This window comes from Falco punctatus (genome assembly GCF_963210335.1).
Source record: "Falco punctatus genome assembly, chromosome: 12".
Classification (NCBI taxonomy): Eukaryota; Metazoa; Chordata; class Aves; order Falconiformes; family Falconidae; genus Falco; species Falco punctatus.
Window position 1 is genome coordinate 34,073,609 of NC_137592.1, and position 18,665 is coordinate 34,092,273.

At 51.1% G+C, this 18,665-nt stretch overlaps 1 protein-coding gene across 8 annotated transcripts in view; it reads left to right on the forward strand.

The window, feature by feature from the left end:
- TTBK1 (tau tubulin kinase 1) overlaps positions 1-17,928 on the forward strand; it is a 131,700-nt gene extending 113,772 nt beyond the window's left edge. For all 8 annotated transcript variants that reach the window (XM_080408898.1, XM_080408899.1, XM_080408897.1 and 5 more), the window contains 2 exons: positions 7,357-8,960; positions 10,114-17,928. In XM_080408898.1, the coding sequence (XP_080265024.1) occupies positions 7,357-8,960; positions 10,114-10,540 (2,031 nt within the window). In that variant the 3' untranslated portion in view covers positions 10,541-17,928. The remainder of the gene's footprint in view (positions 1-7,356; positions 8,961-10,113) is intronic.
- Positions 17,929-18,665: the final 737 nt, after the last annotated feature.

Sequence of the window (18,665 nt, forward strand, 5' to 3'; positions counted from 1 at the left end):
ACTGTTGTCAATCCTGCCAGATCTCCCAGTCCCCAACAAGCTTAGTCTATGTTGGCAGAGGATAATGTCACTTCCAGGATATGCTAAGGTCCTGATAGTATCCAAATCAAAGCTGTTATGGAGAAGACTGGACTATGGCTCTTGCTGTCTGTGTGCCATCTGCATCTCTCAGGACTAAGGCCTCTTCCCATCCCCAATGGAACAATTAGCGTCATGTCGGGAACTTGATTTATGCTTCTTGGACTTTCCAGCTCCCATGAAGAATCTCAGGGACCAGCATATCCTTCCTTTGCATTACCTTGTGTCACCTGTTAGACTTCAGTTGCTGTTAAGCAGGAGAGAGTCCAGACCACATTTAACCAACTGCTTATTCAAGTAGGAGGTAGATGTAGTCATTTCTACTGAGAGGAGACAAAAGCTGTAGGTAACCTGTTGTGCTTCCTGGTTTGCTTGAGAAACTTAATCTGCTGAGGCTTGAGCTTGCTTGAAGCAGTGGATCTCAGGGAAGTCCCCTTCAAGCAGATCTCCAGCAGCTGGAGGCACAGCAGAAGGGCTTCCTCAAGTCGCCAGAAGTTCTCATGGATTGCTAGGAACAGAAGGTTTGAAGAAGCTGTGGAAGTTTGTCTCAGGGGGAGGGCAGCAGGGAGATCATGGGGAAGCAGCCTGCTGTAGCTTTAAAGGCAGTACTGAGCAGGGATCTATTTGGAAGGACGTAGTTGACTAAAGGGATCCAAAGCTTGTTTTCCTTGAGTCTTTTTATTCTTCCTGTATCTAATCCCTTTAGAGCCTAAGGTCAACCCCTTTTTGTACTGCAATAACACTGTAATATATGCTTGCACTAATTCTTCTGGCACACCGAGCATGCAAGACCGATTTAAAGCTTTTTTCAGAAGAAAAACACTGTATTATTGTGTATATAGAAATACTGAGAGAGAATTTGAATTCTGTCTCCTGTATAAAAGCATGCATTGATTACCTGTATGTAGACCATGCTGTAAATGCTGCAGAGTACTGTAAAATCCTACACTTGAAACCACAACAAACAGGCAATGTCATCAAAAACAAACAAAAAGAAGCTGTGCAATGGATTTTGTGCCTTTTTTAAATCCATGTATGTTAATCCAGACAATCGGGGGGGTGGGGGTGGGGGTGGCGGGGGGGGAGGGGGAGGAGAAAAAAAAGCTTGTATACTACCAAAACCTTATTAAAGAATCAAAGGCAGCAGCTTGGTGATGGCTGGGTTTTTTTGTTTGCTTTCTTGCTTTGTTTTTCTACTCCCTTTGCTTTCCAGCTCTGGGAAGGTTGTCCCCTGCTCGTCCTTGGGTACATGGGAGCACTGGGCAGGGAGATGAAGGACTTCTGGTAGAACAGTGAGCGTTTAATTATCTTTTACTAATGTGATCACTGAAAACTTTCAGTTAAGACGGATCTGGGAACAGAAATGAAGTTCCATGACTGCTGGAGATGTGTTTCACATACTGTGGAAAAGCCACACTGCGAGTTCGATGTACATCAATTTAGGCTAGTACCAATTCCACTGACTTGAACCCGGCCATATTGCTGCAGCAGAATACAGCTAGCCTCAACTTCTGTAAGTTTTTAGAGCTCTGCCTTAATGATTCCCACCATCCAAACTGGCTAAACTTAAGCTGGTACAATTCAACACCCACAAACAAAGCAGAAACGTTTTATCACATTTGTCTTTGTTTCTTACACTGGGCATCTTCCCCTGGCTGGCAGCGTGGTGTGCATAGGGCAGGTGGATGGCTGTCTCCCAGCAGACATTTGACAAGGTGTTTAAGAACACCTGGTAAACTTCCAGCCCCTCCAGGCCCCAAAACCCCGTGGAGGTGGATGCAAAATTGTGGCTGTCCTACAAGTAATGCGCTCCTGCCTGGGCTGCTCAATGGATCCGACCATGCTTGCCTTGCACCGTGACCCCCTGTGACAGCAGACTCTGCTGTAGAGTGACATGTGGCTCAGCCCCAGTGGCTGTTGGGCTGTTGGATATCAGGCTGGAGGAGGGAACACGGCGGCAGACCCTGTCTGCTTTGGTGAGAAGTGCACAGTTACTAATCTGGTGGTTTTCTGGAAGTGGCTGGAGAGGGATGCTGCAGGCAGTAGGTGCCTACAAAGGCTCTGATGCCTGTGGAAAGGGTTGTGGAAACTGTCCCCCTTGCAGGAGAAGCACAAGACCACGAGTCCTCCAAAGCAGACAGCAGCTTGTGCCAACAGTGATGGTCTGGGAGGATTAGGCTGTGGTCTCTGATTTACAGGGTAGTACAGTGTCTGAGTCCCTTTTTTCCCCTGGGAATTGTGTGGAGGGTCAGGATTCTTCTGAGTCAGCCTGCAGGCAGGGTCCAAAGCCCATCTGCTCCATGACGAATGCTTCCAAGTGTGTTTTGCTTTGCCTCTGTAGGGATGTTGGTGTGTGGCAGATGCGTACATCTGTCAACACTGCAGAAGGACGCACTGATACCATAGCAGTAACCATGGTCTGAGACATGGTTCAGAGCATCGTCTGAAACAGAACAGTAAATGAGAGAGATACAGCATTCCCTAGGTTTGTGTTAGGCAACTGTCATTTTTTCCTGTACTTGGTGGGGTTTGGGTTGTTTGGGAGTTTTTTTGGTGTTTGGGTTTTTGGTTTTTTTTTATTTCACTAATTATTGCATTTAAAATGTTTAAAACCAAGAGGTGGAAGAGGAAAAAAAAAATTCTACAGTCTAAGGGAAAATTGATTAGGCTTATGTGGGAAACTGTTCCCTTTCCCTGACATCAGTGCAGAGCCACTTGGGAGAGCAGGCTTTTTTGGTGGCTGCTGGGCCCGGTCTCTGCCATGCCACAGACTGCTCTGCTGCGGGGGCACAGGCACGGGGGGAGCTGTAAGCTCTCTTCTCTATGCCCTCATGAGTCCTGAGGTCACTAGAAAGCCATCCAGGCAGAGCAGGCACTGCCATCGCTTTTCATTGCTGTAGGGACCTGGCAGGACATGCACAAGCATGTTAACAAGCTGGATGCCAGTACTGCTCCTGAACAGACCAGCGTGAGACTGCTGCGTGCTGCTGCCTGAGAAGAGCACACCTAGCTACATTCCTGTTACAGGGCAACCTGGGAACTTACAACGCACAGTTGGAAACTTGCTGTAGCGAAGTGGAGTCTGCATCTTTGTTGATTGTTGCAGCATCACTGGGATGCAGGAACTTTACTGCCACCCATACTGGGCAATGCAAGTCTCCTCTGAGGATGTCTTAGTGCCAATGATCCTGCTAATTGGAAATCCCACCAGTTTACAGTGAAGACAAACCCCCCAGACTCCACTTAGCTGTTCATGAGCACAGGGGCAGAGATGGGCTTGAAGGGGCAGGTTTCTGCCTCTGCCAAATATGAGAAAATAGGTATTTTTCTTTCCTTCCTTTCTATAACCTTACTCTGGCCTCTGTGCAAAGCAGGGATATTTACTGCCTTCCAAATACTTATTGTCACCCAAAGGAGTTACTAGCCAAATGGAGTTTAAACGCAGTCTCCATTTAAATGGAGAGATGGAGTGTTGAAGAGGTGAAATGCGAGGACTTTGTGGGGAACACACGCTCGGACACGAATACTGCCATACACATTCCTGGGCAACTGACTGGCAAGTCAAGAGAGAGTCAGGAGTGAAGATCTGAGCCCAGGTGGGTGGGAAATAAATGGTTCATTGTCCAAGGAGCTGTGACTCTGCAGGCAGAGGTCAGAGCTTGCTGGAGGTGGAGGAATTCCTTTTGACTCAGATCCAGCCAGCTCCAGTGTGGCTCTGCTCTCCTCACTCATGGTCTTGGTAGCTTTTTAAAACTTGGTGGCTGCCTCAGCTCATGGCATAGTTCCTGCTCCCAGTGGCATGAGCCTAGCATAGGGCTGCCGAGGTGATCTGGAACTAGAAACTTAAGACATGAGGAGAGGCTGAGAGAGCTGGGTTTGTTCCACCTGAAAGAAAGGTTGAGGTAGGATCTTATTTCTTCCTTGAACTACCGGATGATGCCAGACCCTTCTCAGAGGGGCACAGTGAAAGGATGAGATGTGAGGGACACAAACTGCATGAAAGGAAAATTAGATATAGGAATTAGATATAAAGAAATACTTTCTCACCAGGAAGAGCCTCAAACACTAGAACAGAGTCCCAAAGAAGTTGTGGGATCTTGGAGATCCTCAAAACTCATCTGGACAGAGCTTGGAGCAGCCAGATCTGAGTTGGTCCTGCTTTGAGCAGTGGTTGGAGCAGAGACCTCCAGAGATCCCTTACATCTTTGTTATTCTACAGTTTTAAGATACAGGCTAAGCCTCTCCACTCCAGATCTTTGGGCATCTTCCCACAGTTCCTCCCCATTGGTACAGCACAGCGGGAAAGTTCTTCTCCAGCCCTTGGGGAATAGCCCTGGAGCAGCTGAGTGTGCTGTAGTACAAAAGGCACATGATGACTATCAGAAGAGGGGACAAACATCTCTAGTGAGGGGCTTGCACTGGGAACACCTTGTTCAGCAGGGCAGCCACTTGCAGCCAGCTGCTGATCACATCAGCTCAACAGCGAAGACAGTCTCAGACTTTGATGCCCTAGGACAGCCTTCCTTGTTAACAGCTTCAGGTGATGATAGTAATGAAGGTAAGAAAACCTGTGTTAAAATAATATTTGACCCACGAGGCATTTCAATGGAGTTTCTTTTAGTTAGGTTTGTAAGTAACTTCTGTCCTCCATATTTTTTGGCATATTCATGTTCTTTGGATTTTCTGTGGGGTGCATTTACAGTGGCAAAACAACCACAGTCTGGGCTGCTTTAAGGAATGCATTCTGGCAATGCTGGGGTTGTACAACAGATCAAGCAGTCCAAGTCTCCCAAAGGCGGGTAGTAGCCAAGCAATCACTGTTGTGCTTAGGGTGCAGTGTCCATGCAGGGAAGTAGGAAATACATGGGGAAAATGAAATGACAGACAGAAAGGCAGTCCATTTGCTAAATACTGCAAGGAATTTGTACAGCCAGATGTGGAAGTGTGTGAAGGCTAGAAAGGTATTTACAGCATGACTCAGTGACAGCAGAGGGCGACCAGAGCAGAAGGAGGAAACAACAGCTGGTTTTATTGCAACAACGTCATGCTGTCCAGCTCCATGTCACACCTTATTGCTTAGTGCAGTCTCACCTGAGAAAAAGCTTCTGACGTCTTGCAAGGGAAAGAGGTTTGATGAAAGAGGCGTTGCTGGAAACAGGGTTGCTGGTGGGACAGACTGCAGGGCACAGAAACCATGTCTCTGGCTTATATAGAATGTGCACTACATGGCTGGATTCAGTTCTCCTTGACCAGAAAGCAGATGAGATGACACAAGCTCCTCAGAGCTGAGAGGAGATTTGAAGGTTTATATATGCAAAAAGCAACCAGCAATCTGCCAGCTGTGCCATCAACCACAGCATCTAGAAAATGGGGTGAAGTAGAGCAGCAGGGGAACTGTTGTTGGGGATGGGGAACTCTCTTTCCCTTGGGAGGCTCAGCACGAGGCATGGTGTTGGGCAAGGCTTCTGTATCGGTCCCAGTCCCACTGGGGAAGCATTTTTTTGATCAGACTGCAGGGGTAGCACTGTGGGTGTATTTCTTGAGAAAACCAAATCCAGCCAACAGGCAGAATCCAGTCTTGGCTGCTGAATGGACTAATTTCCAAGAAATGCCTGAGGGAAGAAGCTGAGTGGGTAATTTCCTTTGCAAAGGGTGGTAAGCCCCTCTTACCACTTGAAGTGGCACTCTGTCATCCTGATAGAAAGAGTGGGTCAGTGAAAGCCCAGATCAGGCTGATACAGGGCCAGGCTTCAGCTTTTATGAAGAGAAGCAGCTTTGGACTCCAGAGGGATTGCCCAAACCAGCTTGTGTTTAATTTGTAAGATATATTAAAAAAAAATAAAACGGATAACAAGTTATCACCATGCATAACAGCTTGATGCTGCCCAACAGTCTGTTTGAAATGTCCCTGTTACACATGAGGATGAAGATCTTACATTTTTCAGGCATACCAATAGTAGTTGCTCTGCACAGACTAAGATGCAGATTTGCAGCACAATTTCAAACTGTGTCATTGGACTGAAAAGGTGTTGAGGGCTTCTCCCTGCCCTGCAAGAGACAAAAAGGTCCGTTCCCATAGCCAGGTGAACGTGCTAGCTGTTGGCAGCTCTGTAGCCCACGCAGCTAAATAGGTGCTTGTTTAGCCATGTAGCCGAAACATCATCTGATGCTGTTAATGCTGCTTGGAAACGCAGATGTTTGGACCCTTCTGTTCGTGATTAGACATTTCAAGGGCAACATGTGATGCATTATTGACTGGTTGCATTTGTGGAGAGGCTTTTGCTTTCCAGCCCTCTTTATAGAAGGGTGACCTAAATGATTTTTTTAAAGTTCATTTTGCAGAGTGGTGCTGCTGGGGCTTTCATTTACAACCAGTTGTTAATTAGGCCAAACTTCGGTGGGCATTTCCTATTTATTTTGCCCTTTTTTGCTTGTTTGGTCAAGTGTGTGCATGTATGTGTGAGCTGCTGCTTTTCTGTTAGTATTATTTGCAGTCATTTCACAGCCTGGCACCTTACGGGCAGTATCTGTGCCTCAGGCTACTGCTGGAGAAGCACTGCCTCCACTAACTGTCCTGTCCTCCCCTTGCCTTTCATGGTTGGACACCCCAGCATCTTTGATAATGGTACTTTACATGTCAGTTTTTGTGACTGACTTGCCAATCATTTTAGTGAAAGCAGAAGCCTGTAGAAGACAGAATTAGGAGCTGCTGGAGGGATGTGGGAGCAGAAGGGGGGACAAATGGCATGCCGGGGGAACACAGGAGTGCTACAAGGGTTATTGCCCCAGGGACAGTGGTGGATGGACCTGGAAAGTGATCGATCAGGAAACTACCTAGCCCAGAGGGGCTCCTTGGGTTCACTGTGACCTAGGCATAAAAGAGAGTTGCTGAATGGTTCCAATAAGGAAAGAGCGATTATGTAAATGTATTAGCACAGAAATAAATGTATAAATACTGCAGAAGATTGGGAAACATGAAAAAATCCTGAGGAACTGCTTGTAAACAGCTCTCTTAGGTCCAGGTTAAAGACTGCTAACAAAGAAACTCCTTTGGCACGTTTTTTTGCCTTTGTTGATAAGTATTTGTGAATCTCTCCTTTCTAAGGTTGGCACGAATCGAATGATGGAGCAATCACTGCTTAGGCATGTATTTTGGAAGTGTGATGGACTAGATGCCTCCCGCTGACACTTCCTGCTGCTGATGATCCTGATGTCTTCTGTGTCAATGCTGTGTCTGAATACTAACCCTTTTCTTCTGTCACATCTGTCTCCTTGCAGGCATATATGCTGAAGTCATTTGAAATGAATGGTCTGCCCAAGGCGGTGCCTTTAAGTTTGCCTTATCAAGACTTCAGAAAAGATGTGTCAGACTACTGGGAAAAGCCTAAGGTATCCCAGAGGATAAAGAAAGTTGATTTCTCAAATGTTGTCTTGACTGCCCCTTGCAAACCTCTGGAACCTTATCTGGAAATGAATGGGAAAGAGGACGAGGAAGAAGTTGAGGAAGAAGAGGAGGAGGAGGACGAGGAGGAGGAGGAGGAGGAGGAGGCAGAGGAGGAAGGGGATGAGATTGACATGCACAGTGATTCCAGCAGCGACCTGAGTCAAAAAAGCACAGAGCGCAGCCAGGAGTGTGCACCATCCACACTCCTGGCTGATGACCAGAAAGGATCCAAGGGTCGAGCGTCCACTGCTGATGGGGACCTGGAGCTGGAGGAAGGCTCAAAAACACTCGTGCTGTTTTCACCAGGTGATCTGAAAAAGTCTCCGGTCACCGCAGACTTAGCTCCAGAAGTTGACCTGGGCACTCTTGCTGCACTGACACCGCAGAGCGAGCGGCCACAGCCTATGGGTAGCCAGCTGGATGTGTCTGAGCCAGGGACCCTGTCCTCAATCCTTAAATCTGAACCAAAGCCTCCCATGGCAGTGGCTACAGCTTCCTCCCCCTTTACCAAAGTTGAGCGCACATTTGTTCACATCGCTGAAAAGACCCACTTAAATGTCATGTCTTCCAGTGGCCAGCTGATGAGGCATGAGGAATACTGCCCGCCGGGCCAGTTTGAGGAGGTCATTATTGAGGAAGAGCTGGAGGACAACCTGGTGCTGGTAGAGAATGGAAGCATACATTCGGGGCTAGAAGGAGCAGAGACGGAGAGCTGTGCTCTGTCGGCTAATCACATTGAAACCACCTCAGAGACAGTGGGGGAGCAGCCGGCACTTCCTAATGGTATGGCGAAGCCTTCCGACACCAAGCCGGAGCTCTCTGACAAAGTGGTGCTCTCACTGGAGTTGGAAGAGCCTGGCAAGATGGTTACAAAGGAGCCTGAGCCTGAGAAGTTGGCATCAGTGGCAGAGCACCTTAAGCGAGCAGAGACCCTCCTTGACACACCGCAGCAGGGCCCCAGGAGACCTCTGGCCTCCAGGTACAGAAGCCGGATCCCCATTTTGTTCTCCGAGGAGGACACCGGCTCAGACCTTTCAACTTCACTCTCGGCCAAAGAGAGGCTTTATAAGAGGGCAAAGCAACCTGACTTGGCTCGCCTAGTGATGGAGAAGAGGCAAAACCGCCTCCTTCAGCTGGCTTCGGGGGCTTCTTCCTCAGCATCCTCCAGCGATGAGAGGCGGCGAGCCTCAGAAACCCTGTCGGCCACTGGTTCTGAGGAGGACACGCACGACTCCGATGACTCCATCCCAAGGAAGGCAGGGAAGGAGAGGGCTGCCCTTCTTGGGAAACACGAGAGACCCACAAGCACAAAAAGCAGAATTCCTCGGCCCATCACGCCGGTGAAAACACCTCTAGAGGTGGCAAAGATCGAGAGCCCGGTGGCCGGTGCGATGTCAGCACTGTCTGGCTCCCCGCAGGACGCGGCTGTCGCGTACAGGTAAGACCAAACAGTGAGTGGGCAGTGCAGAAGGTTGGCCCTGGTAAGGAGGCACAGCCAGGGCTTTGCTCACCCCCAATTGCTTTCCCCTTGGCTTGTCTCGAATGCATGGCCCATCCCTGTTCCCTGCAGTCATTCCAGCCCCCCAGTGTGTGAGATTCCCACCTCTCTGTCTTCTTTGCCTCAATCTGGCCAAAGGGTCAAGCCTCTCTTCACCTGCCCTGCCCTGGCTTTGAGGCCACCTTCCCTTCCACAAGTTCTTTCATTTGGCCTGATCCTGCTAGTAGCAGATCCCTGCGGTGCTGAGCTCCCAGTTTTGCAGCCTGCCAGGCACAGCCGCGACTGCAGGGAGACCTGGCCTGGCTGTGGCCATCAGAGCAGCGTGGGCTGCCAGGCTGCCGGTTGCGGTTGCCTCAGAAGATGCCCAGCACAGGAAGAGCTGGAGAGAAGGAAGTGCACACGCGTGGGCTTTGGCAGTGACCTGAAACAGCCTGGGCCACCTCCACATGGTCTGACTTCCCTACATATCCCTGCGCCCTAAGTTTTTTGGAGGTACCTGGCTCCCTATCAAATAAGCACAGAGATGTAAGTGAAGGTGGACCGTCTGAATTTGCCAGTTTTTGGCTTTTCTGCCTGGCCTTGGGGCTGGAGGTCCAGCCCAGGAGCAGAGCTGCTACTGTGGCTCTGCCACAGGTCCAGAAAATTCTGCTTTAGAGGTGTGGGGTGAAAGGAGGGGATCCCTGTAGGTTGGCTTATCTTCCAGCACAGTTGCCATCAGAGGCCAGAGGGTGCAATCCAGCTCATGCCCACATTCCCAGACTGTATCTCCTGCCTTGAAAGAGGTTGCTGCATCCATGCTGCGTGTTAAGAAGAGTCCCAGATATGTGGTTAAGAAGAGCCCCAGATACATGGTATCGGCCCAAAGGTGTTGTCCCAGGGGGGGCTGGAGGATCAGGGCAGGCATTAGTTAACAGCACCAAGAGTTGAGGATGGAGTTCACACCAGTGCCCTACCTTGTTCACACCACAGCCCCTGTCCTCCTGGTGCTGGAGACCCTTTGTAATTGCCCAGCCACGTTCATGCCAAACCTGCCAGGAGCCTGCAGCCCCTTGCAGAAACTCCCCTTCATCCTCCCTCTTCTCTTCCCCTGCAGGCTTCAGGCACAGAGACCAGCTGGGAGCCTCCCTAATGAGTGCCGAACAGCGCAAATACAAAGTCGGCTTCCTCCTTCGTCGAGCTCCACTTCTCTTCCTCCACGGAGCAGCTCACAGAGGTCCAGCTGTGCATCCCCTCGGAGCCCTGTCCTTCCTTCAAGAAACCCCAGTGCTTCCCCCAGAAGCCAGCTGCCGCCCCGGAGGGAAAGCCCTTCTCCCTGCCGACAGCATAAACCAGGGACTGCTCCTCAGCGAGTTCCTCCTTCCCCCCGACCTCAGCCCCCAGCTCAGGCCCAGGGGCCGACGGGAGAGCCCCTGCCCTCTCCTGCTGTGGCCAAAAAACGACAAAGAGGAAAAACCCAGACTCAGAGTCCAGCAACCAAAGGAAAGCAGGTGTCCCTGGAAAGTAAGGCAGCTGCCAGATAATGATCTTCTGCCAGCCCAACGGACTGGGTAACTTCTGCATATAGTATACACTCGAGATGCTGCAGCACAGCCTTCCACGCTGGACCCACGAGTGTATAGCAGTAGCTGTACTTCAATGCTTCACTCACTCTCACCCCACACCATCGCAATCAGCTCCCACGGGCCTGAGAGCCTCTGAGCCACGGAGCCTTCTGCAAGGGAGACATCCAGCCCGCAGCTCACGCTTGCTAACGCACAGCACCAAGCAGTGACCCAGGCAGCCTGCCTAGTGCCTGACCCTGCCCCCTCCCCCGGCATTCCCCTCTCTCTGTCAGCAATACCGGTCGCCGACACCCACCCTGGCTTTGGAAGGAGGAGCAGAGGTGAGGAGAGCCAGGGCTGCTGGAGGGGAAGGCTCCTGTCCTGCAGGCAGCTCCCTCCTCTCTCCTTGGTGGGAAATGCCAGCCTTGGCCGCCACCATCCACCTATGTGTTGGCTCGCCCCCTGCCCCCCTGCTAGCAAGGGATTGTCACCAGCTGAGCCGAGAGGGATGGATGCATCCTTCTGTGCTGAGATCAGCGCAGGCGTGGGGTGGAGGGGACTCTTCTCTCCTGTCCGGAGATGCCTTTGCAGGTGGGACCTGTGTCAGGCAGGTCTTGCTGGGTGCTTCTACCTGCTCCAGCATGTCCCACAGAGGAGGCCACCTCGTGTGGCTGCTCAGTGACACTGCTGCTCTTCCAGCAGACGCCTGTGTGGTGGGTATTTAGATGGAAGTAGGAATGTATTGGCAGCTTTCTGGGAAATCAGGAGTGCTTGCTAATTGGCGCAGGGGGGAGCACACTGCAGCTGCTTCTGTCTCAGATACCAAACCGTGATCTGTGGAGACCACATCTCCCAACATAGGCAGTGAGGTTCCTCTCAACCTGCGTGTGGTTGGTGCCACAGACCCGTAGCCCACCCAACACAGCTCCATCCTGAAGATGTGAATAGTCACTGGATGCCTTTAGCTTGGGTGCCTCTTGCACCTGAATTCCTTGTGCTTTATTGTCACGCTCTTGGTGTTTGTGAATTTTGGCACTGTGGTAGAAAGTCCCCCTACATGGCAGGGTGAGAAAATATTATCCTGTAGTATACTCAAAAGCTGCTGCTTTGCGAGGAGAGGTTTGCTGGTGCGCTGTGGGCACCTTGTGCATTTCAATCCGAGGGTAGGTGGGCTGGCTTGCGGAGGTTCGGAGGTTGGGTTTATGTTTCTCAGGTCTCACTACTTCCACACATTGCGTGAGAACCAACAATGTGAACGTAAAAGCAAGGGCTATGCTCTTCAAGTAATATTATCAGAGCAGAAGCTTAGTGCTCAGCTAGAACTAAATCAATCAACTTTTTAGCTCCCAGACTAATTAGGAAGGCTTGAAAGTGAAAGCCAGGAGGACTGATGCCTGTCTGAGCCTGGCAAGATCTTGAGGTAGTCCACAAGATTTTCCCCACACCTCACGGGGGAAAACACTCCAGACCCAAATACTCTGGGTTTCACACCACTGTCATGCCTAAAAGAGGCTTTGCATGAGGCAGAACAAAAATACGGCTGCTCCGTACACCCCCTCTGGCAGCTGCAACGAGCTGCAAATATTGTACTGTTTGCAGACAAAAAAAGCTTGATAGAGGAATCTGGACAGTAGTAACCTTGATTCATTTGAACATCGATACAGTCACACTGATTGCCATCAGGTCTGAGGAATCCTGAAGGTGTTTCACTCATACTCTTCTGGAAAGGAGCCTGAGAGCTGTGACAGGGTGCCTGGGAGAACAGGGTACTGCTTGGACGACTGAACAGGGAAATGTCCAGAAACACATGACAGGAATTACCTCTTTATACAACAGTCTCAAGTGTTGCCAATGCTAAGAATTTACTTCTTCTAGCTCAAAGTGTTTGCTGTTTTCCATCGATGCTGATCACCCCAGTAGAGTAAGAAGCATAGCTTCTAGCCTAAACCCATGCCCTCATCTTTGCAGAGAAGCATTGGAAACTCCAAGGTCAGGTTGTGATTTGATGGATGGAGCTGATGTTGCCACCAAAAAATAAATGTCCCTCCAACTTCCAGCTGCTTCGTTGCACTGTCCCACCCCCTTACACTGGGGCAGCTGTTTGGGGAAGTGGCTGGAAGTGCTGATCCAGTGTGGCACTGAGCACTCTGGTTTGGTTTTCAGCTGGTTCGTTCATCAGGTTTGGTCACAACAGAAATGGGGCAAGGAGAGGACAGAGGGTGTGACCACTTCTGGTGGCACTAGAACTTCAGGTAATTTTGAAGTGTGGGTCAAACTACAACCTAAATATGCCCTGCATGTTTAGAAACTAGAAAACAGAATAAACACAAACACAGATTCTTTCCAGAAATATAAACCGTAATGGCACTCCTGTTCATTTGTTGGGGGACTATTCATTTGAGATGGTAAGGCTTTGTCGTGATGAGGTCTTTACCAGGTGCTCCATCCAGGTCTTAGGTGCATGTGCCAAAAAATGACACTGACAGAGCCTGGAAAGAGGGCTGCAGGACCACTAACAGGGTTAGCAAACCTGCCTTATCATGAGAGGCCAACAAAGCACAACCAATGTATTTGTTCAAGGGAGAGTTTAAAGGAGACTCTTCCATGGCCCAGCTATACCCATGTCAGGAGGAAAGCTCCAGGGCAGAGATCTTCCATGTGGCACATGAAAGCAGGGAAGATGGTGTAGCCAAGAATGGCGAATGAAGAAATCAGGCAGGCTTTTAGTTGTGAAACGACTGTCCAGTAAAAACTTTCACAGGAATGTGGGGACTTTTTTCTGATCAGAAGATTTTCTGAGAAGCCTAGTCATCTTCTAAGAGGTCTTCCTACCATGACCTATCCACAAGTAGCAGGCAGGATGGTGGTGACACCAAAGTATCATCTCTCTTTTCGGTGCAATAGATTCCTGGTTCTGGCAGACACATGCCAAAGCCGTCAGGTGTTGGAGAGCCACCAGGTTTCAGAAAGCCACTGAAAGATTTCCAGCATGGAAAATAACAGCCATTTGCCAGGGCTGGTCTGAGGGTGCAGCTGGGTCCAGGGAGGTCTGGGACTGGCACCAGTTGTATCTCCTTGGCGCTGTGCTGCCAGGCTCCGTGCCCCAGCACAGCCCTGCTTCCCTGCTGTCCCTGGCTGCTCCCCCAGTTATTCCGGGTGGGAGTGGGCTGTGCCATCAGGAGCGCTGGCAGCGAGACCGGCTGACTGCTGGCTGCCCAGGGAGCCCGCCAGCACCTGCCCTGCACTGGCACCGAGAAGTTTCTAAGGGTCGTTCCTGCAAGGCCTGACTGTCCCCGTGTATCCCGCAGGTTTGGGTCTCTGGACCTGCTCCCCTTCCCAGTGGCCAGTGATGCTGTGATCTTGGCTAGGTGTCACGTTGCCTCCTTCATGGAGCTTCTTTACAGGAGCTTCAGTGCTGGGCTTTCCCAGTTGCCTGGCTATCGTGAGCTTGCTTGGGTGGTCCCCAGAGCTGTGTTTTGCTGGCAGAGCCAGTCACAGGGCACTGCCATGCCAGGGCCTGCTGGCAAGCCCCTGTCGGCAGGCTGCATGCTGCAGGTGATGTTTTGATCCCTCTCTCAGGTGTCAGAGGGCTCAGGAAAGCCCCTGCCATATGGGTGCTCCTCTGGATCTCCTCCCTGGCTCTGATTTTCAAGGTTATGCCCTTCAGTTGCTCAATGGTGAGCATGACCCCAGGGTACCCCACTGCTGCGGTGCTCAGCACACCCCGGTTACAGTTCCCGTTCCTCTTACGTGTCTCTCTGGAGAGGCTTTCTGGCAGGCAGGTGGACCAGCAGTGATGCTCCCTGCTAGTGTTACTGTGAAAACAGCCCTGCAGAAGGCTCATCAGCTCCTCTGGGTCCTCTCTCCTTCCTCTGCCCTGCAGGGAGGTTGGAAGGGCACCTGCCATGGTTGGAATGAACATGGGAGATCTTGTTTGGGGTCGGGAGGGAATGAGGCCCTGTGACACTGGGGAGAAGATAGGTGGCTAAGGGATGCCGGACGATCCAGTCTGGCATCGCAGGACATGGTAGGCTGTCACAGCCGAGGAGGTGGCGAGGGGCAAGACCCTGCTGTTCTCTGCCACAAACCATAGTGTGCAAGCTCTGTCAAGCCTCAAGGACAACACAGGGCTGCTCAGACATTGCTGGTGTTGTGTGGCTGCATCTGTGCTTCACCACAAAGAACGGAAGATCAAAGAGATCAAGCTGAACAGGGCAGAGGAAATGGCTAGGAAGAATTAAAAACTGTTTGGGGTGAGGAGAGGAGAAGCAGGCTTCCCAGAACTTTCCCACATTTAGGTATTTCTGGGAACAGGCTGACACTATGTGGTTCCCTGCCAGTGTCCTTGCTGCAGAGTCTGTCCTGGCCAGCTGCAGGTGGTTGTGCCCTCGTGTGTTTCAAGGGGCCTCCTGCTGCCACCATGCCTGCATGGGTGGTAGGAAAGGGTAGGTCTTGTTCAGGGGAGCATTGTGGGGTCCTGTTTGTGTTGGGACCAGAAGTGTCTTTGGGACTGCCTAGTATCTTGAGATAAAGCAAACACTCTGCTGAGAGTCTTCACTTTGCTGGGGTCTGCGAAGGTCCCACCTCCTTCTTATCAGCCAGCTGAGAAGACAGCACACTGGCTAGTAAAAATGAGTCAGTGGCTGCTGTCTGGCCAGGAGATGCTTGTGAAGGAAGAGGGATACAGGGGAGAGTGCCAAGTGACAAATATGAAAGACAGATCTCAGCGCTAAGCCAGTGTGACGACAGATTATATGAGCAGAGGGAGCAAAAGGACTGATGGCACCGGTCAGACTAATGCCGTGGAGGGGCTTGGACACATGGATGGAGCTGCTTAACTGCTTTGTCGGGTTGGCAGGACAAACACTTCTGCTTGTCTAGGTGCAAAAGGTGTTTCGGTAGCAGACATCCCTGAGTCAGTTGTGCTTGGAATCTGTGAGAGGCAGGAGACTTTGCTTGCCCTATCTAAGTAAAGAGTATTATAAAATATATATATATATTATTATAACAATATAATACAAGTAGTGCCCATTATATATAGTGGCTAAAGGTTGAAAAGGATCCTGCTACCTTCAAAGAAGTGCCCCGATACTGTGTGACTTCTAATGTGTGCGGGACTGACTGCTGTGCGCAGTGAGTGTGGATGGAGGAGCAGGGTACCACGCATGCAAGCTGTGGGGCTCCACTCTCCTAAGCATGAAACGGGGGCAAAACACCCCAGCTTGGCTAGCTGGCAGCTGTCATGCTTGCCATCAGAGTTGTAATGACTGCCACATGTCTGTGTGGCATGGGTCAGGGCCTGGGGAGTCCCTGCTCACGTGTCTGCCCTTGCCTACCACAAGCATGGTTTGTTCGCTGGTGAAATGCTTCAAACCAAAGCAAGTTGTGTTGAGGCAAGAAAATCTTTGATGTTTCTCCTTTCCAACAGAGAGATATTTTCTCAGCGTAGATCCTCTATAAGAAGATGGCTAAGTACCTATTGATAGCCTGACCAGCTCCGGTAGCAGCTCGACGGTCCCTTAGCACACTTCTTCCTTCTCTGTATAGTTTACTGACCCATGGCATGATCCTACCAGTATCCCATGTGCACAGACACCAACAGCCACCTAAGGCCTTGCCCCACACATCAATCAACTGCAGTTAAATTCATCTTGTGAACACAGTAGCAGTCCCATTGTAGACATGAGTTCGATATCGAATGAGTTTCTTCTGGCTTAGCTGAAACGTGCCCGCGCTGGAGCAGTGCACGGCTGGCTTCACAAAGCACACGGGCACCGCCTGGGAGGTTGCAACCACTTTTGATTCCATCTGCCAGCCAGCCGGGCACGAGGGAGAGAGCTTGGGCTCCATTCAGGCCCCTTCCTCCCACAGTGTGTGCCTGTGCCACCGATGCTGGACAGGAGCCCGTAGGCTCATGGTGTGCTGGCTCCTGAGGTCCTCTGCAGAACCCTGAAGGGTTGTTTTCCTCTTCCTCAGCCCGTCACTGTGCTCTGAGGGGCTGGGACCATCCAGACAGTGACAGCAGAGCCAGCTGACATTGAGACAGGTTGACAGCATCTCCCTGAGCCTTGGGATTGGCCTCCTTGTGAGGCTGGTGGCAGGCTGTGGTGGGCTGTGACCCTGAATACAGCCAGAATCCCATGGAATAACAGCAGTTCATACACCGTAACTCTCCTGTCCCCTCGTTCCTAATTCACCTCCTCTAGGGAATCTTGTCTTTGAAGCCACTGTATACTCCCTGCAGTCCCTCTCTGGCCGGGGAACTGAAGCCCCCCTGGATTCCTGCAAAGCTTTGAGGCAGATTTTGCCCCCCACCCATGCAGCAAGCCCTGCGCTGCACGGGCTGGTGCTCCGGGTTATGAGGATCGTCGTCCCACAGTTTCTGGAGCTGCAAACATCGGAAAGCAGGTTTAAAGTATGTGCAGATGCCCCCTGGGCTAAAAGGAGGAAGGGAGCTACTGCAGCGAACCTAGAGGTGGGGTCCTGGTAGGGACCAAGGCGAGAACTCCTCCTGCCCTCAGCTCCGAAGCCAGAGGGGGCTGCAGGGGTGAGGTCTCCGCATTGGTGGGGGTGCTGCTGGGCTGGTATCGGCGTGGGGCTGGTATTGGCGTGGGGCTGCTCCGCCTCTGGCTCACCTCCTGCCTCCTCTGCCCCGAGCACGCGGGGCTGGCACGGGGTCGCTGGGGGAGGCAGGGCCCGGCGCGTACCCAGTGCTTGGGTGAGTGCTGCAGGACATGGGGGGCTAGGCAGGGGGTCCAGGACAAACTGTGTGTATGAAAACCAGTGTCGGTGACACTGCTGTGCTCTGGGACCTGGACTGCTTCTTCTCCGGACAGGAACTGGAGCTGAAAATGCAGATGATTTTGTATATCTCCTTTTAACACGACAGCATGTAACTGTACACTCAGACACTGTACCTGGCACACCAAGGCAGTGTCCCTTTGCCTCTGGCACAGTCTGATGAAGTCTTTTGGCCTGGAGACGGGACTTCTGCTCCTTGGTACTGCCTGGCTGGAAATGCAACTGGGTCCCAAGGCTAAATCTCTCTACATATCTTCTTTGCGTCCTTTAGGAAAGCAGCTGGAGAATGTTTACACACTGCAACAGAATGTACAATTCCAACCAAGGAACCACAGTCCGGTTCAACTGCATGGCAAATTTCTTGGCCATAAAATCTGGCATGCATCACAGAGGCCCTGTCTGTGTACAGATCCACCTGGCAATTTGTCGTAACTTCAGATCACATCTTAAAAAAAAAAAAATAAATGATGATGCCATTTCTTGTTCATATCAGACACAGTTGTTATTAGATTTGTTATTAAAAGGGGATTCTTGATCATGCCATTAAAAGCGTGTCTACCTTTTCATTGCTGTCTTCTCCCTTTTATTGGTGTTGCCACATGTGAAGCAGAAATACTACCTGAATTGCTGGCAAGGGACCTTGGCTATGGCTGCGCTTGGGTTCCATCCCAGCTGTGTGGCAGCTGTGGCCCCCGTGCCTTCCCTGCAACCTCCTGCAGAGCTGTGGCCCAACTTGCCGTAAAATCTCCCCACAAGGTACATGTTTTTTTCCTGCATCGTGACAACTCGGTTGGCTGCAACCACCCGCAAAACGCGTGCTGGGAAGGACCAGGAGCATTCCCTTGTTTTAATATGAGCATCTGTGATGTGGCTCCTGCCCTGTGCATGTGAACAGGTGCGCCAAAGCTGAGGGCTGTCCGATTGCTGGGAGCCTTTCGCTGTGCCGCAGTGGTAAGGCTGGCTGGCTCTCCTCCGGTGGTTTGCGGTTCATGCCAGCAGGCAGCGTCGGAGGGGCAGCTTGGAAGCACGCACCAGAGTGCGGCTGTCGGTGCTCGTGCATTTCTGCACTGTAGACATGCCCCTTCCCCATGAACCTTGCTCACAACACACTGCAGACAGCAGGCTCAGCTGTCCGCTTCCAAACAGCATCTGTTGGAGAGCAAAGCCTGCTTTTTTAACAAAACAAACAAGAAAAAAAGATGCTGTTAGGGTAGAAAGCTAGGTGCCACAGCTGAATACCATCCGTGCAGTTGTTTGTGGGACCCACGCCTGGGTGGTCCGTGCAGTCCTTCTGGGACCTGCC